General features: G+C 40.0%; 1 protein-coding gene across 1 annotated transcript in view; it reads left to right on the top strand.

The window, feature by feature from the left end:
* Positions 1–25,623, top strand: part of LOC127416355 (MAM domain-containing glycosylphosphatidylinositol anchor protein 2-like) — a 232,397-nt gene that overhangs the window by 77,204 nt on the left and 129,570 nt on the right. The window contains exon 3 of the mRNA XM_051655670.1: positions 15,384–15,558. Within this exon, the coding sequence (XP_051511630.1) occupies positions 15,384–15,558 (175 nt within the window). The remainder of the gene's footprint in view (positions 1–15,383; positions 15,559–25,623) is intronic.

Here is a 25,623-nt window from a genome sequence, read left to right on the forward strand (position 1 = left end):
TAAACGCTGTTGTTCAAGTAGTTATTCTGTCCAGAATCTCAGGGAACTTTTCCCAAAATTATTAGCATTATTAGAGATTTTTTTTGCACCAAAACAGATAATTTAGTGCTTCTCTCTCTCTCTCTCTCTCTCTCTCTCTCTCTCTCTCTGACATTTACAATTAAACAAGCTGTTTTTGCTAAAGTACCTTTCAGACCTCTGTATGTAAATGACCTCTGTTATGATTGGCTAAGCTCTTTGCATGTGAAATGAGTAATTATGCGAATCTGTGCTTATGTTGCAATTACAGCATCCTAAAATAGACCCATGTCCAATTTATTGTTTACAATTTTTTAAATAATATGAATAATTACAACATTGTCAATAGTAAAAATGTAGGCTGTCAATTGATTAAAATATTTAATAAATCAAATTAATTGTACTGCATGCTGATAAATTAATGAAAGTAAAAATTATTACATATATCAATATTTGGTATGAATAAAGAAATAAAGATAATTCAAAATACAAAATATATATACTAATTCAAATTACATGTATTATTATTAATTATTATATAAAAATATATTATTATAAATATTCTTTTAATTGCTCTCTCTCTCTCTTTATACAGTATATTAGGTATTTTACTATGAATGTACTTTTTAACTTTAATTATGGAATTTACATACTGATTGTTTTATCATTTTTTTGTATTAGTTGTATCTTTTTTATAGTATTAATCACAATTAAATGATCTAAATTAACATATCAAATCAACAGCCTTATTATATTATTAATTTTAATTAATTGTATTATATTATATACATTTATTGCATTTATTGCAAGCATAATTCTTATTTTATTTTATTTTTATTTTATTTATTTTTTTAAGATGAAGAGAAATAAAATGTCGGTCAAATGTGTCCAAAGTCTAGCTAAATACATTGAACTTTTTTTTAAATTCTTTTTTTTACCTTTTACATGACATTACAACAGTCAATTGAGAAAACTCCGAGTATTTATAAAATGTGTAATTACACGTCTAACATAAACATAATTGATTTTTACAAGATGGTTGATTGTAAGTATGGTAATTCTGAAACGTGTTAATACAGTCGAAGACTCGTTTGGGCTTTTTCTCATAGCTTGACCTTTTTAAAAAATTCCTCTCACTCAAATTTTTATTTATGTCGTGTTTACTTTGGCACGGATGGACAAATATCTGTTCATTCTTGACCAGGATGTTTTTTTTTTTTTTGCGCTGAGCTCGGTTTGCTGGATTGGATAAATGAAATGTGATTTGTTGGTGTCTTGGGAATTGACTCTGCCAATTCACCTTAATTAATATTTAATTCCCCTTTGATCAATAATACAGCCCATTAATTTGTACACTCCCGCTCAGTCACGCATTGCACGTATTGATTCCTGTATTTCAGTTGAAAAGGTGAAGCCCCTTGAATAAGTGAGACATTCCGACTGTGATTTATCTTACGTGCGTGACGCTCCGTCTCTTCTCCGTTCTTAATTAAAATTCTAAAATGAGAGTGAGGTGAGATCAAAGTTTCCTTGTGTCTCCTTTGAAATCAAATCATTAGGAGATCTACTCAGGTCCAGCCACAGGAACAACGTTCAGAACCGCAGGAGATACTCAGAGACCAAAGTGAGAAGTTTTTATTAGAGCAGAGACATTAATGAGACTTTAAAACCATATTAGCGGCCACTGGGACTGTGTTATCTGTATTCATTAAAAGTCCAGAGACTTCATCTAGTTTAATAAATCAAAAGTTTTCTTTTTATTAAAAAGCCCATCTGACCAGTTGAGTAAAACCTTTCAAAGACTATATCTGTAGTCTCACGTAGTCAGGCATAAAGTCTGCTCCAAGTTGAAGAAACACCTGAAAATGCATGTAGGGAATTCTGAGTTAAATCTGTGGAATAATTTGAATTTAGCGCTTTTGGATGGACAGAAATTCTGATCACAATATTAGACATTTCAAAGTCCAATTTACTTTAAGAAAATGTAGTATTAATATCATGAAAACTCAGTTTATGTTGGCATTAGTGCTTATAATTCTCTGTTTGTTGCTGCATCACACGGATTACGGCACCAGCCGAGCGGACGTCCCTGCAGACTGATGATGTCGTTTACGCAGAGCTCACATTGTGTAATGACATCAGAGGCACATGTAGCTCATGAGGCATTTGTGCCAGTTTTAACAGTGTTTAATCCTCTCTTGTCTTGCATTATACACGTGGCTTTATTACCCAGAATTCCTCTGGGCGATAGCCTCAGATGGGATGCACAGATCCCGTCCAATCGGATCAATCATTTCACAACAGTCTGTCACTGTACTGCGACCAGCATGAATCCTGAGGCTTTAAACAACTAAAAATAAATGAAATGAAATAAAAGTAATAGTTTGCCCAAAAATGGGTCAGGCATACCTGTGTTTCAGTTATTGGGCCACGTCGAGTTGAAGTGCTGTGACACTCACCTGCCTGCCGGCCAATCAGCAAACAGGTATACTGCGATCATTCTCTGCATTTACTGCGAATTGAAGGCAGATTGTCCCATTATTACGTTTTTAACAGCACGGATATGGAAAACTAGAATTAGAAACTTTAGAATTTACATTAGCTATTTAACCCTAACCCTAATTAACATGAACTTTGAAAATTAAAAAAACAACACTTTTACAGCAGTTATTAATCTTAGTTAATGTTAATTTCTATATATTCTAATACCTTTTTTAAAAATAAACAAAAAATTGTATTTTAACATTAGATGATGCATTATGAACGCGCATGAACTATCAATAAATTAACATTAGGCAAGATTAATAAATGCTGTTTAAAAATATTGTTCGTAGTTTGTTCCGGATACCTAATGCAATAACTAATCTTAATGTATAGAACCTTAATGTAAATTAACGTTACCATTTTTTTTTTACAAAGTGCTCTACCAAAGTGTTACCATTTGTATTATTAGTGGGTCACAAAAAGTTATCCAAAAAATTCAAAAGATTATAATTTTTCTCCCCAATTTGGAATGCCAGTTCCCAATGCGCTCTAAGTCCTCGTGGTGGCGGAGGACGAATCTCAGTTGCCTCCACCTCTGAGACCGTCAATCCGCGCATCTTATCACGTGGCTTGTTGAGCACGTTACTGCGGAGACCTAGTGCATGTGGAGGCTTCACGCTATTCTCCGCGGCATCCACGCACAACTCACCACACGCCCCACCGAGAGTGAGAACAGTAGGTTGACTCATGTATGGCTGCTGCGTTGCGAGCTCTGACACAACACTGCAGTTTTTTGTTTGTTTTGTTCACAATTCTATGTTTTTTGTCTTGGATGTTGTCTGCCTTATTGTCTATAACAGACAAACACTTTTGGACATTGGTTCTGCAATAGCACACCGAAAACCGGACTTTAAATTCCTCAATGCCGACCCGCTGTTTACAAACACACCAGCGGATCCCTTTGTCTGGGCAGCCCAAACACAGAAGGAAAAGGGGAAATAGAGCATGCATTCTCATCAGAGTAATCCCCGCTACCCAGTATTCTACTGGCAAATGTTCAGTCTCTGGACAACAAGCTCTGCAAGCTGAGAGCGCGGATCTCTTTCCAACAAGAGACGAGGGACTGCTGCATTATCTGCCTTACGGAAACTTGGATGTCTGCTGAGATTCCAGATTCAGCCATCGAACCCACGGGGTTCTCCATGCACCGAGCGGACAGAGCGAAAGACCTCTCAGGTAAAAGCAGAGGTGGTGGTGTATATTTTATGGTCAACAAATCCTGGTGTGATCAGAGGAACGTACATTCTATCAAGTCTTTCTGCTCTCCTGATCTGGAATTTCTCATGCTTTTGTGTCGACCATTCTGGCTACCGAGGGAATTCACAGTGGTCATTATCACAGCTCTGTACATCCCCCCACAAGCAGACACAGACCGGGCACTCAAGGAACTGTACGGGATTATAAGCAAGCAGGAAACCAACCAACACATCAGTTTCAGCACATGAGGGGACCGGGTTTTGGACCATTGCTACTCTCCCTTCCAGGATGGCTACAAATCCCGCCCACCGTTTGGCAAATCAGACCACTCTTCCATTCTGCTTCTGCCCGCTTACAAGCAGAAACTGAAACAGGAAGCACCCACCCTCAGAACGATCCAGTGCTGGTCAGACCAGTCAGATTCTACGCTACAAGACTGTTTTGATCACGCGGACTGGGAGATGTTCCGTTCCGCCTCTGATGACGACATGGAGGTGTAAGCTGATAGCATAACATGTTTCATCAGAAAGTGCGTAGAGGATGTTGTTCCGACCAAAACAATACGGATCTACACCAACCAGAAGTCATGGATAAATATGCATGGACCTCCGCTCTTAATTCCGGGAATGCGGAGGAGCATAAACAAGCCAGTTATGTCCTCCGCAAAACTATCAGAGCAGCAAAACGCCAGTACAGGGACAAGATTGAAGGACAGTTTAACACCACCATCTCTAGAAGCATGTGGCAGGGAATTAATATCATCACGGACTTAAGGGAATAAAAACTCCGCCATGAACACCGCTGCCTCTCTCCCGGATGAGCTAAATACTTTTTATGCTCGTTTCGAGGGAAATAACACCGCCTTCGCGGAGAGAGCTCTCGCGGCCGAAGCTACAGAGGTTAGTTCACTCTCCGTCTCTGTAGCGGATGTAACCCGATCCTTCCGATGGGTGAATATCCGTAAAGCCACGGGTCCAGACGGCATTCCGGGCTGTGTCATCAGAGCGTGCGTGAACCAACTGACTGGTGTTTTTATGGACATTTTCAACCTTTCCCTCTCCTTGTCTGTGGTCCCCACATGCTTTAAAACGTCCACCATTGTGCCTGTACCAAAGCAATCCAAAATCATTTAAATGAATGGCTTCCTGTTGCTCTGACCCCCATCATCAGCAAATGCTTTGAGAGACTAATCAGAGATTACATCTGCTCTGTGCTGCCTCCATCACTGGACCCATTGCAGTTTGCTTACCGCAACAACAGCTCCACTGATGATGCCATTGCATCTACAATACACACTGCTCTCTCCCACCTGGAAAAAAGGAACACTTATGTGAGAATGCTGTTTGTAGACTACAGCTCAGCATTCAACACCATAGTGCCCTCCAAGCTTTATGTGAAACTCCGAGCTCTGGGCTTATAAGCTCGCTGTGCAGCTGGATCCTGGACTTCCTGTCAAGCAGACGCCAGGTGGTTAGAATGGGCAGCAACATCTCCTCATCACTGAACCTCAACACTGGAGCCCCACAGGGCTGTGTTCTCAGCCCACTCCTGTATTCCCTGTACACACATGACTGTGTGGCAACACATAGCTTCAATGCCATCCTTAAGTTTGCTGATGATACGACGGTGGTAGGTCTGATCACTGACAATGATGAAACAGCCTACAGAGAGGAGGTGCACACTCTGACACACTGGTGTCAGGAGCACAACCTCTCCCTCAACGTCAGCAAGACAAAGGAGCTTGTGGTGGACTTCAGGAGAAAAGACAGAGAACACAGTCCCATCACCATCAATGGAGCACCAGTGGAGAGAGTCAGCAGCTTCAAGTTCCTGGGTGTCCACATCACTGAGGAACTCATATGGTCGGTCCACACTGAGGCCGTTGTGAAGAAGGCTCATCAGCACCTCTTCTTCCTGAGACGGCTGAGGAAGCTTGGAATGAACCACCACATCCTCACACAGTTCTACACCAGCACTGTGGAGAGCATCCTGACTGGCTGCATCACTGCCTGGTACGGCAATAGCACCGCCCACAACTGCAAAGCCCTGCAAAGGGTGGTGCGAACTGCCAGACACATCATCGGAGGTGAGCTTCCCTCCCTCCAGGACATATATACCAGGTGGTGTGTGAAAAAAGCTCGGAGGATCATCAGAGACTCCATTCACCCAAGCCATGGGCTGTTCTCACTGCTACCATCAGGCAGGCGGTATCGCAGCATCAGGACCCGCACCAGCTGACTTCATGACAGATTCTTCCCCCAAGCAATCAGACTTCTGAACTCTTGATCTCTCACGATCAATATTCATCAGCACTGCACTTTATTAATCTTATTATCTCACACTGGACTGTTTTAAATTATATTCTCTCTTAACAACACACTGGCAACTGACTATCAACCGACAGCCTGAATGTCAATATATACTATATGTACTTTTTTATTGTGTATTGTGTGTATTGTATACTGAACAATATTCTATATTGTGTGCATTGTATACTGTATATTGTATATTATTATTTGTATATTGTGTTGTGTGTAATTATGTGTATATTAGATATGTAAACTGTGATGTGTAAATCTGTTTATTGTAAACTGGTATATGTCTCATCACTGTCATGACTGCTATGTTGCTCAAAACTGCACCCAAGACTTTCACCCACTATTGCACTTGTGTATATGGTTGTGTGACAATAAAAGTGAAGTGAAGTGAAGTGAGAACCACATTATAGCGACCACAAGGAGGTTACCCCATGTGACTCTACCCTCCCTAGCAACCGGACCAATTTGGTTGCTTAGGAGACCTGGCTGGAGTCACTCAGCACGCCCTGGATTCGAACTAGCGACTCCAGGGGTGGCACCACTAATATTCTTTCTAATATTTGAGATGGCAATCAGTTCTCTGCAGTTTTACAAGCATCTTAAGATCTTGCACCTCTAATCCACCTCATACCTGGCACAGTCATTTAAATTCAAAGGTGTCTTCCTCAAGAGGGCACTTAACAGCCGCAAAAGTAGAATCCTCCATAAATTGGGCAGCATGCAACACTCAGAACATTTTTAATTACACAGGAAAGATATGTACACAAAACGTGTTTAAATCTATTAATTTCGAGTATTGTTCCTAAGATACAAATGCAAATCCGCCAGTGTAATCTCCAACAAATGACTGTGATTGGTGCATCCTGAACAACGCAGAGAAAAGTAACATGTGACACGTGATGACGCTCCCATCATGCAATTATGCGCTGCTACAGAAGAGGTCTGAAGAATGATGCTGAGAAACTTTTAATAGTCATTCAAATAAAAATAAAAACAGTGAGTTTAAGTAATTTCTATATGGTAAAATTGCCCAAATATTGGTCTGGAAAGTTTTGATTCTCTGAAAGTTGGCAGAGACATGTCGTGTTTAACAGTAGAATTTCATTACGGTAAAACCTTTAACTGTTTCACTTACCTAAGAGTAATGTCTAAGGGGTTAAATGAAACACCCATAAGTCAAGGGGAAATTACGTTTTAAGTGTCATACTTAAGGGAAAAACTTAAGGTGCTTTGTACAACTCATGCCTGCGTGATCTCTATAATATTAATGGCATTGACTTTTGATGACTTCGGAGTGAGTCTAAATCGGGTCATTCCGGTTATGCAGTGCATAAAAAAATAAACATGATTGTTTTGTCATTTAAGGAGCTCAGACACTTCGACTTTATTAATTATAACTTTATTTTTAATTTGTATTTTTATTTACATAATGGCAAGAAAATAAACAGGGTGGAAATAAAGAGCAAAAGTTAGTCATCGCTCAGTGAGCTGTGTGCTGGACGTCAGCTGGAAATGAAGTTGATTTTCATATTTTTAACTATGTTTTGAAATTGTGATAATATTGATTCTTGTGTTTTAGCATGACACAAACCAACTAATTGCTCAAAACATCACAGAAGTCATCAGAGTTTAGATTCAAACATTTCGATTGGAGAACACCTGGAATATTTCTTCATAAATTGCCAGTTTTTCATGTTGGAAGTCAGAAGATGCTAACTATAGGATTTTCATCTCTGAATACATATGGTGAGTTTAATACTTTATGTATTATATTAAAATACATACTTGGCACAAGATAATGTACTGCACAACAAGAATGACTCCTCAGCTGTTTGTCATTTTGTGGACGCTGAATCGTCAGCATGTTTAAATCAGTGTCAGAGTTCACAGGGCTTATTTGCACACATTGCATTCCCGAGCGTACATGATGCAAAAAGCAATCAAGCAATTAGAAGGCGAAGTGTGAAGTTTGGAGAGGAGAAATCTCAGCAGGCCACCAGAGAGGTATACATGCCATGCGTGCGCTGGCATACATTGGCAGAATCATGACAAATGCGTGTGGCAGATCAATTAAAGCAGCGGATTGATGGCACATCTATTTTATTCACTGTCTGGCACCTCTGATTATTCTCTTTTAAGCAGTTGTCTGGTCATGTTATAGTGGTAGTGTGCATCTCATACATTCCGTAGTTCCCTATGATGTGAATCATCATATTGTGAACACGAGTTTTGACACTAACAACAGCCATGTTCCACTCATTGCAAAAGTAATTTTCTTGAACAGTATTTTTGTCTTGTTTCCCAGTAAAAATGTCTAAGCATCCTTGCATTATGTTTTGCTGCATTGGCAGATTTGTTTTGTCTTTTTTAAAGCTTAAACGAGTAAAAACAAGTAAAAAACAATGCAATACCAAACGACAATATACACTTATATTCAGTATGTTTTCACTGAAAATTAGCCTTAATATTATAATATCATAATCAGGTGAATTTATCTTGTTTTAGGAATGTTTAGATATATTTAGACATTTTTTATTTTATTTAATTTTTTGCAGTGTAAAAACAACATATTTAGAGTGTTTCTTCAACTTTGGGCGATTTCATGGCTTTTGGTTTTCATTCAAATAAACAGATTGAAACTTTTTGCTTTTATATGAAAATCTTATTAAAATGAATTTGGGCACTTTTCACCAGGCCTTCATCATTTATTTTTGGTACTTTTCAAATGTCTTTTATCTTTAGATTTGACTGTTTTAGTCTCGTCCCAGACCCAGACTTTCAATATAAAACTATGAAAATCCATTATAAAAATACGAATTATTGGGGTACAATGGGGCTAAAGGTACACCTTAAGGAAAATGTAAACATTTTTGTTCACAAAGTGTCTCAAGGTTTGAGAAATACAATTATTTTTATTGAATATTGATGGAGCAACATAATTTATGTGAAATGAAATAAAAACAGAAGATGTTTTGAATAAAATTATTATTTTATTTTTTTAAGTTGGCAAGATATTACCCCTTGTGGTAAAAGGCTCCCTCACTTGGGGTAAAAGGCCCCCAGGGGGTTAATGTTGATATATGAATATAACCCTACATGTTTCAAACTCTGATTATCTAAACAAAGAGTGAAATAAACACAAACCATTTGAATATTTATTGTGTAAAATTTATATACATTTTGTCCCACAGTTGTGGCATCATTTCCAGCACACCAAATAATTTAGCCCCAATAAAGTTTTTTCAATAGTTAGTGTACTTGTTACACTTTACACTGCGAACGATTACTCTTTTGGTGTTAGGTTGCCATGGTAACATCAGCTTCTCTGATTGGCGGATCTCTCTTCAGGATTATGGATAGTGTAGTGTAATACATTCTGGGAAATGCATGTGGGAATGATTTTGACATTAGGACATCCCAAGAAATGGCTTACTCCCTGGGTAGTGCACTGGGTAGTGCACTCAGACGTCTTTCTCAACACTTGGGAATTTATTGGCATAATGGGTTTCGTTTACATCTGTTGATGCTTCACTTGCTGCTATTTTAAGGGTGAAAGAGTCCTTAGGCTTTAATTAGTGGTGATTTATCTCAGAGTTAGTGTAAATTACAACGAATCATTTGACTCTGCATCGCCATGGTGACGGTCTCAGGTAACTGTAGCAGAAGGTGTAGGAGGTGATGTTTATGCATTCAGGAGCAGGAGGAATTTATGAATGAATTTGCATAGCTTTGAACACCTCCGCTGTTGCTTAATCCTCAGCTCAGGGTTGAATGATCTTTTGTCAAGGCTGCAAAACTTGCTGTTGTACGAAACAAACCATCGGCCTTCTGTCTGAAAAAGCAAAGTGTATCTGAATTCCCACTTGTAGAATTGTACAAAACTTTCTCGTATCCCAGTTTAATGTTGAGAGTCACTATCAGTAATCCATAGACCTTATTCACGCTAGTGCCATCTTTGGTGACATTGACATTCAAGGCTGTGAGGGATAGATTTACAGTCTCTTCAATGGGCTGCACTGCAGTTTAAAGTGTTTTTGGATCATTCTGCAGACAAAATATTGATAAAATATCTGTCCAAGAACATTCAGTAGACAAAGAACTCCAGACAACATGAGTTGTGGAAAATCAGATGTGATTGAGGAGCTTTATACAGCTTTATACCATCCGTGCTATTGATGATGATGCTAGAGTGAATAAGGTCTATAGGTATAAGAGTGTAAACACTGTGACTCTATGACACTTTCAAAACATTCTCTAGCTTCCCCACTGAATTGATGGTCAATACTCCTTAACTGATGTTTCCAAAAATGTTTAATGCATTGCCAATTTAATAAACACCGTAAGAGCTACAGAAAAACACACACAAAGAGAAACAAACACTGTAAACAACATAATCAAGCAATAAAACCAACGCAATTACCAGTATGACAATAAAGCAATTCACATCACACAATTACTAGGTGACAAACATTAAAATAATTTACCTTATAACCCTCTTAGTGAGAATCACAATACATGATGAAAAGGAAAATCCATCACACGATTACAATCCACGTTCTTCACAAAGCATGCACACACACAACGGAAATGGGAAGCACTTTATACAATAATACTGGAATGTGTTACCACTGTCGAAATAAAAGTCTTCAAAAATGAATCAATGCAGGAATAAAATACATAAACAATCAATACAACTTTACAAATTCAATAACAGTTTTAATCAGCCTCCAATAATAAAACCATCTTCTGGATTGGACGTTCAATCACGGATGGCTTACTGAGACATTCTCCTTTCTTTTCAAAATGTTTCTCACCTAGGTGAATTCTAACTCTCCTCACAAGTCCATCTGAATCAACCTTTGTTTCTACAATCTTGCCTAAAGGCCATTTGTGCCTAAATAGATCATTGACCTTGACAATCACTATGTCCCCTATTGACAGATTTCTCTTAGCGGTATGCCAGCGTTGTCTGACAGCAACGCTGGCGAGGTATTCTTTACGCCAACGGCTCCAAAATTGTTCGGCAAGATACTGGACATGGTGCCACCTTTTTCTGGCATATATGTATAAGTGAACTTGCCTGGAGGAGGTAGAGCAATTGTGGATTTCATAGTGAGAAAATGATTTGAGTTATTTTGGAGTTGGAGTTAGGCTATTTGGTTCGCTTAGATTGTCAACAGTGAGTGGGCGACTATTTACAATTGACATTTTTTCATAAAAAAATACTCTTAGAGATGAATCATCAATCCTTTCAGAAGCAATTGAAAGCATAGACTAGAGAACACTTCTCACTGTCCTTATCTGACGCACCCATACACCTGTATGACTCGAACATGGCTCATTCATTTCAAAATCACACTGGTTCTCAGCTAGAAAGTTATTCAATTTATCTGTATCAAGTTCCTTGAGGGCTTTAGCCAGCTCGTTCTTAGCACCTACAAAGTTACTCCCTTGATCAGATTTGATCTATCGGACTGCCCCATGTAGGGCAATAAAACAGTGCAGGCCATTAATAAAGGAATCCGTTGGCATAGCATCAAGCTTCTCAATGTGAATAGCATGGGAAGAGAGACAAGAAAAGTGTAATCCATATCTTTTGTGTACCTTTCGTTCTTGTTTAACAAAGAATGGGCCAAAACAGTCCATATCACAATAGGTGAATGGTGGTGAAGGGTTCACTCTCTCTGTGGGCAAGTCAGCCATCTTTTGCTCTTCAGTCGGTCTCCTGTGTTCTCTACAAGTGACGTAATTGTGCACAAAGGATGCAACAGCACGATTAATGCCTAGGATCCAGTAACCCTTTGAATGAATTTCATTAATGGTAAAACCTTTACATTGATGTTTGACTCTTTCATGGCAGTCAGCTATTATCAATTTCGTAATATGATGGTCTTTGGGAATGATTGTAAGATGTTTAAGTAGACTACAGAGAGACGAGTTGTTGAGTCTTCCTCCCACCTTAAGCACACCATCACTGTCAAGAAATGGGTCAAGATTGTACAGTTCATTGTGAGACGATAAATGAGTACCTTTACTTAGTACCTTCAATTAATCTTGAAACACATGTTTTTATAGATGTTTAACTATGATGTGCTCTGACTTTTCTCTTTCCTCAACTGTAGAAAGACTATTTGATTTATCTTTATGAATTTGTTGTCGGATGCGTGCAATGGCTCCAACTGCTTAAGACCAAGACCAAAACTTTGACAGACGATCTACAATAATTCCTTGTTCCGTAACTCTTGTGTTAAGTGTTTGAGGACTTCTGACTTCTGAGTCACCTAGTTGTAGTTCTGGAGTCTCAATGGAAGGGAGATCGATCTCCCTATTCCATTAGAACTTTGGCCCTGTAAACCAATCAGAGGAAATCAATTCGTCAACAGTAAGACCTCTCGAGACATGATCTTCAAGATTGTCCTTTGTCGGAACATATCTCCATTGCTGCGGAGTCATGCTTAGATGATCTTCTGTACTCTGTAAGTGTGAAATCATCTTGTTTATATATCCCACTACTTTGGAGTCACTCCAGAAGAACTATGTAATGTCAGTATATCTGAGCTCCTCTTTGAGAATTTTACTGACAATCACTGAAACTACTGCAGCTGTCAGCTCCAACCTTGGAATAGTTGTAACCTTTATAGGGGACAAGCAGGACTTTCCATGACAAGAGCAACATAAAAGTCTTCTCTTTCATTTTTTAATCTCAGATATGAGCACTGTCCATATCCCCTAGTGCTAGTGTCCGAAAAATGATGTAGCTCTACTTCCTTCACCTTTCCAAACTCAGTAGGAGCATTTGTGTGTGTAATGCTCAATTTCCTCAAATTAGCCAGATCTCTTTTCCAACACTCCTGCCTTGGCTGCAGTTTATCATTTAATGCATCGTCCCAAACTGTGCCCTGTCTACATACTTCCTGGAGTATTTTTTTCCATGAAATGTGAATGGAGCTATGAATCCTAATGGATCATACAATGATGCTGTTGTAGATAAAATTCCACGTCGAGTTGCTGGCTGTTCCTTGAGACAAATATCAAACTTAAAGCAGTCAATTTCTACATTCCACTGAATCCCCAGTGTTCGCTCCATCAAAGGATCATCAAATGAAAGGTTTGGTCCTTTTACATCATTGGCCCATTCTGATGGAGGGATACTTTCTAGGACAGGCCCCCTGGGCCTCCCCTCTAGAACTGCCTCTGTTCCTCTTGCACTCTTTCATTTGCTGTTGCACATTGTCGGTCTCTCACTCGTTGGGAAGAGTGCGCACACCTGACGGCTCGTTAGGTAAGTTAAGCAGGTGAGACTAATACTTGTAGAGCAAATAGATGGAACAGCATACCAGATGCTTTATAGATTTTTTTTTATAATAATCCTGCTATTTGTTCCGCTTTATCACCTGTGGTGAGGAAAGGAGAAGCTGACACATGCACTCTCACAGAAGCAGAAAAAAATCGAAAGACCTCGGATAGATTTATTCGAATTAAAAACATAATACTAGGGGGGCCTGGGTAGCTCAGTGAGTATTGATGCTGACTACCACCCCTGGAGTCACGAGTTCGAATCCAGGGTGTGCTGAATGACTCCAGCCAGGTCTCCTAAGCAACCAAATTGACCCGGTTGCTAGGGAGGGTAGAGTCACATGGGGTAACCTCCTCGTGGTCACGATTAGTGGTTCTCGCTCTCAGTGGGGCACATGGTAAGTTGTGCGTGGATCGCGGAGAGTAGCGTGAGCCTCCACATGCTGTGAGTCTCTGCGGTGTCATGCACAACGAGTCACGTGATAAGATGCGCGGATTGACGGTCTCAGAAGCGGAGGCAACTGGGACTTGTCCTCCGCCACCCGGATTGAGGTGAGTAACCGTGCCATCACGAGGACCTACTAAGTAGTGGGAAGGGGATAAAAAAACAAAAACAAAACATAATATATGTATAAAAACAACAACTCCCAAATGCATCTACACTGAAGTTGTGTGAGACGTTTTAGTCAGCTTGAAATGAAAAGCATTAATTGTACTTTAAAAAAAAAGTTTACAAAGCCTGACCAACTGAAATATGCAGCATCTTATTGTTGTTCATTGCATGACAGGAACATTAATTGTGTTCAGCAGTGCAGATGTCAATTTAGAGTTCTTAAATTAATTTAAGAGGACCACACTTCAAAGACTGAACATTGTGTTTTTGTATATTTATGTTCACAAGGTGAAACAGGTTAACTCTCAAAACAAACATGAAAACATAAAATATCTACAGCCAATTTCATCCACAGCATGGTTCATTATTTGTTAATAGCTTTGTTAACTGGAATCAGTCGATGGTTACCTTATTGAGAGTTCACTCACAGTGTTTATTGGTGCGCCAATTTATATTGTAGCATGTATTTGAGAGGCCTGTAGTGAAGCACTAGAGTTTGGATGTATATATTGACAGGACGCTGTGTGTGGGCGGATTTAATTATGCTGTATAGTGACATAAAGAGATTGCTCTACTGTACAAGCACAAAATATTTAATTATTTGTCACATAGCAACAAGCACACATGGCAATGCCCTAGAAAATACTCAACACCATAACTTGTTTTAACATCTAGTTTCAACACTAATTGCTTATTTCCAATCGTAAGTTTTTTTAAGTATGATAAACAATCTCTGTTTAAACTTCAGTGCTGTTTTTGCTAAGATATATGTTTTGAACAAATGCTCAAATAGTTTAAGAATATAGATCTATGGGGGGCCTGGGTAGCTTAGCGAGTTTTGACGTTGACTACCACGCCTGGAGTTACGAGTTCGATTTCGAGGGTGTGCTGAGTGACTCCAGCCAGGTCTCCTAAGCAACCAAATTGGCTCGGTTGCTAGGGAGGGTAGAGTCACATGGGGTAACCTCCTCGTGGTCACTATAATGTGGTTCTCGCTCTCAATGGGGCGCGTGGTAAATTGTGCGTGGATCGCGGAGAGTAGCATGAGCCTCCACATGCTGTGAGTCTCTGCGTTGTCATGCACAATGAGCCACGTGATAAGAAGCAGAGGCAACTGAGACTTGTCCTCCGCCACTCGGATTTAGGTGAGGAACCGCGCAACCACGAGGACCTACTAAGTAGTGGGAATTGGGCATTCCAAATTGGGAGGAAAAAAAAGATGAATGCATTCACATGAATATACCAGTGTAAATGATTCATCTTGCTTTATGTTTTCAGAAAATGTATGTCTCAAAAACATTGTTGCATTGTTTTATTAAGCACTTAAAAAAACATAATAAGATCTATTTGGAAACCAAAAGGTGTTAATTCATGATGTCTTGCCTTTTTTCATGCAGATTCGATGGACCAAGACAGCGGGCAGCGTTTCCGATCGGTTTCAAGACTCCAGTGTGTTTAACGAAACGCTTCATATCACAAAGATCCAGAGACATCAGGGTGGACGATATTACTGCAAAGCCGAGAACGGACTGGGTTCACCTGCCATTAAATCCATTAGAGTGGATGTCTACTGTGAGTCACGCTGAAGATTTCTGATCTTAATTAAATTCTCATTACAGCTCCTCACATTAATACTCCATAACTCTGAGCATTAATGTGATGTCTTTAAATGAGGCATATTAAAGTTGTTAAACATCTTAAATGTTTGCAGTGCTTTAAAACGTAATTCAGTTAACTGAAAAGACTTCAAAAGCCCTGTAAAGACCTTATTCACGTTAGCGTCATCTTTGATTTTTAAAGGGAATGAAAACTACGCAGCGAGAGACTTAGCATCTCTTTAATGGCACGGATGGTATAAAGCTGTATAAAGCTCCTCGATCACATCTGATTTTCCACAACTCATGCTGTCTGGAGTTCTTTGTATACTGAATGTTCTTGGACAGATATTTTATCAATGTTTTGTCCGCGGAATGATCCAAAAACACTTTAAACTGCAGTACACTCAAGTAAGTATCACTCACAGCCTCATCCATGTTTGGTTTGACTTGGATCAAAATTTTATCCTAAATTTAGAATAAATTTAAATGCAAACGTATTGAGGAATCATATATCTTGCGTTGCTTTTTGTTTTTGCATTAAAAAGTTTGCACACAGGTTTTTATGTTTCAAAATACTGTATGTGCGTACAAACAGCCAGTAACAAGTAACAACTGAGACTTCTCAGTTGAAAGTGGAAATACGTCACAACCGTGCCTTGTCAGCCTCTCTCATCTCAACCAGGTTGAGCCAAAGGTGGCGCTTCTGGACCTCCAGGGTGGACATCGCCTGCCCGAGAGACCACGCCGTGACCTTCGTCGCCCAGAGAGCGAGGTCGGTCGCCGAGCGCAGTTCCTGCATCAATCCCATGTCAGAACTACCCTCGTGCAGCTCTTTTAGCGCCTTGGCTTGGTGTACCTGCAGGAGAGCCATGGCGTGCAGGGCGGAGGTGGCTTGTCCAGTGGCACTGTAGGCCTTAGCCGTCAGAGATGACGTAAACCTACAGGCCCTGGATGGGAGCTTCGGGCACCTGCGCCAGGTGGCGGCGCTCTACGGGCACAAGTGCACCGCGAGCACCTTATCCACCTGGGGAATCACCGAATGCCCCTTGGCCGCCCCACCATCGAGGGTAGTGAGAGCGGGGGGAGCTGAAAGATCGGGATCGGGTAGCAAAAGGTGCCCCTCACGATCTTGTCAGCTCCTCATGCACTTCCGGGAAGAAAGGGACCGGGGCAGAGCACGGCTGTGAGCGGCACTCTGGGCCCAGGAACCAATCATCGAGCCACGAGGGTTCAGGGGAGAGTGGAGGGTTCCACTCTAGCCCGACGCTCGCAGCTGCCCAGGAAAGCATGTCCATCATATCCGAGTCGGCCTGAGACTTGGAGACCATATCCAAAGGAGGAAGCCCAGCCGAAGCCTCTGCGTCAGAATGGACGAGCCCGCTCTCTGATGCTGCGCTCGATAACTCATCGTATTCCCGGGCCCCGAATAAGAGGTCGAACTCGCCCTGAGACAAGCCGGTGGACTCATCCAAGAGCCCAACCGGGGCAAGCGAGCGTGCTGAGGAATGGGAGGTCCATGGGGGGTTACCTGTTGGAGGTGCTCCCATTGAAGTCCCCAAATCGGCCCCAGTGCTAACCGACGCGGCCTCATACCTGTAGGTAGAAGGACCGCGGTGGGGAGCCGCTGGGGTGGCTTGCTTTCTTACGAAGGCAAGCCGCGATCGCAACGTTGCCATGGTCATGTTCTCGCAATGAGGACAAGACCCATCCAAGAACGATGTCTCCGCGTGGGCAGTGCCCAGACACATAAGGCAGCGATTGTGGCCATCAGAAGCGGAGAGATAACGACCGCAACCAGGAATAAAACACAAACGGAAAGGCATCTTTAAAAAGAAGTTCCATGTGTGCCGCTCTTTTAGGATTGAAAATATAATTTTTTTTTCTCTGCCGAAGTGCCTAGGGGCGTTCTCTGAACTCCACGGGTGCAGAGGGGGAGAAGCCGCTGAAATGCGCTGTAAAATCCAGCAGTTTGAGGTGAATTTAATTCAGTGCACTGAATGCAATCGCTCGGCTCCGTAGAGAAAATCTGAATGAGTGGTTGCATGCCAGCTCCTTTTATAACCGTATGTCCGGGGGAGTGGCATGCAAATTCAACTCGCCAATTCCCATTGGCCTTTTTTCAAAAAGCAGAGGTGTTTAGGGCTCCCAAGAGTGACCCCTAGTGTCACTACATCGACACAACATTGAGTGAGTGACGGATAGGGAACGTATTATATCCACGTTACTTAGGTGTGTAGGCTTAAAAAATCAAATAGTAGAAAGGAAAAAGCTTGCACACAATGTCCATAGAAATGTTTTTTAAAGATTATTTATTCAGAGGGCAAAAAGGACAAAAAGTGCCAAATCGTTTAGAGCAAGAAAAGCTTTTTAGAGCTTTTTGTCCAAGTCAAAACAACGGGCCTGATTCCATTTATAGCTCAAAGTAAATTGTTTACTGCAAGTCTTCAAGTTGACGCTTTCACAATATCACAGATATTCAATAAATGTCATAGACCTGTATCATAATTTTACACATGGTATACCAATACACATACAGTATTCATGTAAAAATGCATTAGAAATTAGAGTGGAACATAATATGGAGTTATTACAAAAAAAACAGATTTCCCCATAATGACCATTACATCAGGATGCAAACACGTAAACCACATGCATAAAAGGTTTACAGGCCATCAAAACAAACAGTGAGTGAATGAGACTCAGTCTATATAAACAAGCCTTAATACAATAATCTTGTACAGGTTTGCTTTTCAGGTGAATTTATCTTGTTTTAGGATGTTTAGATATTTTACAGTAAAACAATATTACAATATGCATGAAAAATATGATTTATTGCAGTTTGAGGAATAGTTAGAGAGGTTAACCTGAAGCTTGGACATGACTGTGCTTTTCCAAGCCAGAGATGTGACTGTTGTTTTAAACATGTATCATCACTCTGTCCTTGCTGCACCTGCACTATGTGTTTTTCATTAGCTGTGTGCTGTGTTGAAAATGCTGCTGAAATGCGTTAAAGCCGCTCCCGCGGGCACAGCGTAATTGTTGGACCACTGCCAGCACCGCTATTTTTAACGCACTGTAGCCTTGATTGTTACTTAGCATTGAAATTGCTGCTTTGGTCACCGTGGCTCTCAACAGATTCAACACAGTAACATGAATAATTGTCATGCTGCGCTGGTGCTGTCACCATGAATGCACCTACGTGCTGTCGGCAGCTGCTGGGATAGACAGCTCCATTATACGAGAGGTTTGCTGAAAAGAAACAGAGTGAGGAAGATGTCATTTAAGTCAGAGAACCGATACGACCTGCCATCAGGAAACACACACAGAAATCTTTTTTTTTTTTTTTGCTTTTCTTTCTTATTTATCATTCCTTACACTGATAGGTAAGTTTCTATGTTGTGTAAGAAAGATACACAATGTTAGTCAACCTCAGAAGCCAAGAGGGGCCACTTTGAAACCGCAACAGATGCCACAGTTCAATATATAGAGTGGCGGCAAAAAGTATTTCACTCACACTTCAAATGTCTGAATGTCATTGCATAACATTTTAAAGCAAGTATCATTTATTTGAAAGATAGCACAAGACACAAGCAAAACATCTGACAGAAAGATGGTTTGAAATGATATAACAATATATAGTGTTTAACATGAAGACAAAATGTATAGAGTGCAGCAGTCTGGTTCTGGAAATAAAATTCCCATTCATTTTCTAGATAGGTGAATTTATTTTTAACGATAACTTATAAAACTATAAAGACAGGCCTGCCGTGAGCTCTGAGGATGTTAATCGATGGTATATGCTTCTGTTGAAGCCATCAGGCTGCGCTATTTCATAGCAGAAATATTAAATTGGTTAATAGCAGAATTTTTGGTGAAGAACTACACTACCTATAATCCTAAAGAAAGATTGACCAATCAGAGAATTGTGGCAAACAAAGAACGCCAAATGAGCTCTGCAGTTGCTCTCCCTATGCTCTAAAACTACTTGTTATATTGTGTACATATCTGAATATTTTGCAACACAGTTATTACAATATATTGTTTCTAAACTTATTATCAACAACATTAAATCTGTTGTTTTATATGTTTTTAATTAATTTGTGTTATACACAATGCTTCATGGGATTGTAGTTCATTCCCTCATACGCAGTCTTGTATCTCTGTCTTTTTCAAATACTTCAAATACTTTTGCTTCAAATCAAAGTTTGTAATGTAGTGATTCACCTTGGAGCTGGCTGGTCTGGCTCATGGCTTACAACTCTTTTATGAAGGATTTTATGAAATCCCTATTGGAAATATTAGTTCTGAGAAAAGATCTAGCAGCATTCTATTTATTTATTATATATTTATCTGGAGCATCGCACCATGGAAAGTAATCACCTCTGATACCTGTCTGCCCATCACAGAACTGTCATTGTAGAGTGAATTTAAAGGTGATTTCCCAGGATGCTTTGCTCAGTTGTTGTTCCAATCCTCATCAGGTCTGGTGACCATGAGTGGTTAATGAGAAAAAATGCTCTCTGTCTCGGTGTCACTTCACAGTTTTCTGTAAGCAGTTTATCATCTCACAGTTTTTATTTGCTTTATTAATTATTATTTTACCCTTCGATTGAGAAATGTTGTAATATAGAGAATTAAACAGTATGCCATTGTGCTGCACATATGACTTGCTAAAATGGTGATAAGCAGTGACTGGTAGTCTTACGTGTCTTTCCTCCTATTCATAAGCTCCAGTAATGATCATTATCCTGGACATAAGTTTGCGGTAACAAAAGGCGTCCCTCGAATCTACCGGAGATAAATGATTTCAGAGGAATTCAGAATAAATCAAATAATAACAATTTATTTGCCAGGTAGGATTTAAAACATAAGTTACAAAATCAATCAAAGCAAATTTCACATATGATCAGAATAAATAAACATTTCTAAAAATAAAAGACAAGTCAAAGAAACATACCTGACAAAACTACATGCAACGGCAAAGCATGGGAGATCTGCTTACAGATTCCCCGAGCTTCTTGCCAACTTTCTTTAAATACCCAGACAGAATAAACATTGTGTACCAAATGGGATTATCCTTTGAACAATGAGAATTTGGGGGTGAATGTGGTCTTGACTTCCTGGGGTTTAACCTTGTTAACATACAGGAGATCATTTAAATTGTAGGTCAAGGAGGGGGATAGACCTCCAGAATTATGCAGTATTTGGCAAAGACTTATAACTTTGTCACCATTAGTTTTATCAGCATGGGAAAGAGACCATTATACCAGTCGCACAGAGACCTCTTAAATGATATCAAACACATACAGTTGCATTCTTTGTTTTCATGGTATTTGTTATATTTTTACATATAAATCTTGTGTCTTTGTATTGGTCCTGAGCTGTTGAAGGGGAGAAGGGAGAGAGAGAAGAGGGGGCAGTGATTTGCAATTTATCACACTGTGGTGATATTCAGGTGAAGATTTCAGCTTTTGTGAGAGAGTTCTATGATGTTGATTCTTGCAGAGTTCTTTGACTTTTACCGGAAATGGCGCCTTTTGTGTGTAGACATCCTGGTGCCAGCCTTACACAAGTCCAAGTCCATTAAAATTGGACTTGTGACTCGGACTCGAGTCCGAACTCGAGTACCCTAATTCTAAGATGTATTTATTTATTTGTAGTAACTTTTTGCTCACGATGACATCACAGTGAGTTATTTTGTTGCAAAAAGTCATTTATACATTTATACAGTGTGGCGAGGAGGAGGGCGGGAGCCCAATCGGGCTAATCAGCCAAGGAGAGGGATAAATGCAGCGGAACGCGGCAGTTCGGGAGAGAGAGAGCCACATGCAGCTGCCATGTGTGTTTGTGTTGTGTGTCTTTTTGTGTAAATTAAATATTATTTTGACTGTTCAGATGGTTCCCGCCTCCTCCTTTCCCATCTTTAACCGTGTTACATTGGTGCCGAAGCCCGGGAAGGAGGAGGGATGTGCTGTCATGGAGTCCTCACCACTGCTGTCCGCCCAAAGGAGCCGTCTGCTGGGGGACGGAGGAGTTGCTGCCGACCGCCTGGACGTGGAGGAACGGCCGCCATCCGCGAGGAGAGGAGGGGCTTGCTGCCGGCCGCCTGGAGCAGTGGAGCCACTGCCAGAGGTGGAGGAGTTCCCTACTGGCTGCCAAAATGCAGAGGGGCGTTCCATTCGTCAGGGGTCGGAGGACTGGCTCTGGTCCGCCCTGGGAGGAGCGGCTGTCCTCCACCAGAGGGTGGAGGAGTGATCAAGGACCAGGCCCCCTTGTCCCCCTCCCCAGCCCTAGGGAAAAGCCTGCCGGCAGGCGCAACCAATAGGGCAATGCCGCCCCCCCCTCCCCCCAATTACTCAATTACTGACCACTCGTATGGCACAGACATTTGCTTTGTCTTTTTTTCATTGCAGTCTGGAGTTTTGTTTAGAGCAGTTTGGGTCACTGGCTTGTTTTGTGCAGAGAAATGAATTGTTGTAGTGATGAATCCGGACAGACACCGCGGCCCCAGAGAGAGAGACAAGGAACACATTCATTACTCACCGGACTCTGCTATTGGCTCTCATTATCTGCTCATCTTCATCTTCAGGACAAATGAGTATGAGACGTCTCTGTCCGCTGCCGTGCTGACTGGCCAATCAGAAGAGAGCAACAGCTGTCACTGATGAAGACAGAGGTGTGCGAGTCAGTCGCAAGAGACCAGAGCGGTTTAATCTATCACCGCTGGACCCACACAGAATTTGCACACTTTTCTGTGGAATGGATTGAAATATTATCAAACAATAATCAAACAGAATCATTAAACCTAGATTTTTATATTTTGATCTGGTAAATAAATGATTCCCTTATATTTAGCATAGGGAACTTTATTTTATTGACACATATAAATAATTCACTGATTCACTTAAGCATCACGCAACCTTAAAAGGACTTTTTTGAAGAAAAATATTTCATTAATTGCTGTTGTTTATCACTATATTTCAATTCAATTATATAAAATAGGGTGTTTTCTAGTTTATTAGTTTATATTTAGTTTAAAAGCATATATTTATGATTTTTATGTCACCCTAATTAAATATAATTGAATTGTTAAATATTTAGCGTCAGTGTAGTTAGCTTCTTTTATTTGTTAACTTGTAGTGTAGCTAACAGGGTCATTCAATGTGTTTTTTTTTATGATGTTTAATTTCCCAATTTCAATTTTAATAGGATTTTTAGAAAGAATAAAACTATTATGTTACACACTGCTGTGGGCTTAAAAGTCACATTTTAAATAACTGAAATTATTTTAATTTATTGCTCTAGTGTCATGTCATCTTAAACATCTGTGACAAAAATAAGTGTTAAATAATCATATTTCTAATCTCAATAGCATGTATTCTTTTGTGGTAGTCTAAAGGTGTAATTTAACACTGATAGTGGAGAACATCTGAAACATCTGAAATTAAGTGATTTAGCCTGGCCGGCATGATTTATGAAATGTTTAACATGTCGCTTTAATGATGAAACATAAAGATACAGCTGAAGTCAGAAGTTACAGAACTTTGTTAGTATTTGGTAGCATTGCCTTTAAATTGTTTAACTTGGGTCAGATGTTTTGGGTATCCTTCCACAAGCTTCTCACAATAAGTTGCTGGAATTTTGGCCCATTCCTCCAGACAGAACTGGTGTAACTGAGTCAGGTTTTTAGGCCTCCTTGCTCACACACACTTTTTCAGTTCTGCCCACAAATTTTCTATCGGATTGAGGTCAGGTCTTTGTGATGGCCACTCAAGCACCTTGACTTTGTTGTCCTTAAGCCATTTGCCACAACTTTGGAGATATGCTTGGGGTCATTGTCCATTTGGAAGACCCATTTGCGACCGAGCTTTAACTTCCTGGCTGATGTCCTGAGATTTTGCTTCAATATATCCACATAATTTTCCTTCCTCATGATGCCATCTATTTTGTGAAGTGCACCAGTCCCTCCTGCAGCAAAGCACCCCCACAACATGATGCTGCCACCCCCATGCTTCACGATTGAGATGGTTTTCTTCGGCGTGCAAGCCTCACCCCTCACCCCTTTTTCCTCCAAACATAACAATGGTCATTATGGCCAAACAGTTCTATTTTTGTTTCATCAGACCAGAGGACATTTCTCCAAAAAGTAAGATCTTTGTCCCCACGTGCACTTGCAAACTGTAGTCTGGCTTTTTTATGGTGGTTTTGGAGCAGTGGCTTCTTCCTTGCTGAGCAGCCTTTCAGGTTATGTCGATATAGGACTTGTTTTACTGTGGATATAGATACTTGTCTACCTGTTTCCTCCAGCATCTTCACAAGGTCCTTTGCTGTTGTTCTGGGATTGATTTGCACTTTTCTCACCAAACTACGTTCATCTCTAGGAGACAGAATGCGTCTCCTTCCTGAGCGGTATGATGCTGTGTGGTCACATGGTGTTTATACTTGCATACTATTGTTTGTACAGATGAACGTGGAACCTTCAGGCATTTGGAAATTGCTCCCAAGTATGAACCAGACTTGTGGAGGTCCACATTTTTTTTTTTCTGAGGTCTTAAAGATACAGATCCGTGCCATCACGAACCCTGTTTACCAAGAAGTAGATGACGGATGATCCAAAAATAAAATGACTACAAAACTTATAGGCAAACAGATTAAATATACATGAAATATGCTTGTTGCTGTATTCTTGTAGGTATTGTTTTTGAGGCAATTAAAAATTTACAATTATAAAACAATGCATACACTTAATGAGACTTTGATTTATATTATATATTTTTATGCAGGCCTACTTTTTCATATCATATATTGTGATAAATCATATTTCAGATTTGTATGGGTTTAACTTGAAAACTATTTAAATGTCAACTGAAACTGAAATAGGAATTTATATTTTTATAAACCAACAACAAAAAAAAAAAAACGAACGCTGAGATGGCACTCTGCCTCATTTCAAAAGTCTACCACACGCCACTAATATCTTGTATTATGTTTTTCTTATATTTTTGTCAATAGTATGCTTTAATAAAATCGTTTAATTATCGTCATGATGAGTCATATTCATCTCGTATTCATTATTGTTGACGAAATCCAATTTACGTTTTTGTCAGTGATTAAGTTGACGAGATTAACACTGATCTGAAGTGCAACCTCTGATTGGCGCGCATGACTGCAATCAAAATAATACAAGAGCATTTCAGCCGGTTGACATGTTTCTACCGGTATTTCTACATTGATAAACCGTTATCTTGCCCAGCCCTTGTGGAATGTTATAATGACATTCAGCAGATGTTTTTTGTATGGAAATCCACTATTTCTAAAATGTTTATTAGATGTTTGTACACAAAGACGACAATCAAAAATGATGTTGTGTATATGTGTTATTTGGATAGTATAGGAAGTATAGAAGAAGTGTAGTCAGGCACCATTGGAGTTTTGGAAATTTGGGAATTCAGAAATTGCACAGCCCTAATCCCACAATCTGAGTTCAGGCTTTTTGCCATTTATATGCGAGAAACTTACAGAAAGTATTTGACTTTTATTCACGTTTCACTAGCATTATCAAACAGATCTTACCACTGTCAGCTCTGAGGAGTAAAAGGAAAGTACAGTAGCCAGAGGATGATATGTTGTATCAGTTTGATCCAGAAGGGTGTTCTATCATGGCTAGCATGGCTACTGCTTAGCATGCTGTTCAACGGCCTCAAAACAAGCTGTGAATAATTCAGCAGACATTTTCACCTGAAAGCTGTGGTGCAGAAGAAAAAGTGAGTGTTTTAAATCCTTCTGGGCTGTGTGATGCAGTCGCGACGCTTTCATTATCATTAAGTGCGATCAGTTGTTAAATCTAAGTCATTCGAGGAACGGCAATGTGTGATTGCGCCAGGGAACAAGGTCAAGGGCCAAAGACACAGAGTATCAAACTTGTGCTAATATGATCAGAAATGCACTAATGTTCAAAGGGGATTAATTGGCAATAAGATTTTTACAGTCTTTAAAGAAAATGGTGCTTGTCTGTGCAAACCTCCCCGCCATGACGCTT

Source organism: Myxocyprinus asiaticus, chromosome 25, assembly GCF_019703515.2.
Source record: "Myxocyprinus asiaticus isolate MX2 ecotype Aquarium Trade chromosome 25, UBuf_Myxa_2, whole genome shotgun sequence".
Classification (NCBI taxonomy): Eukaryota; Metazoa; Chordata; class Actinopteri; order Cypriniformes; family Catostomidae; genus Myxocyprinus; species Myxocyprinus asiaticus.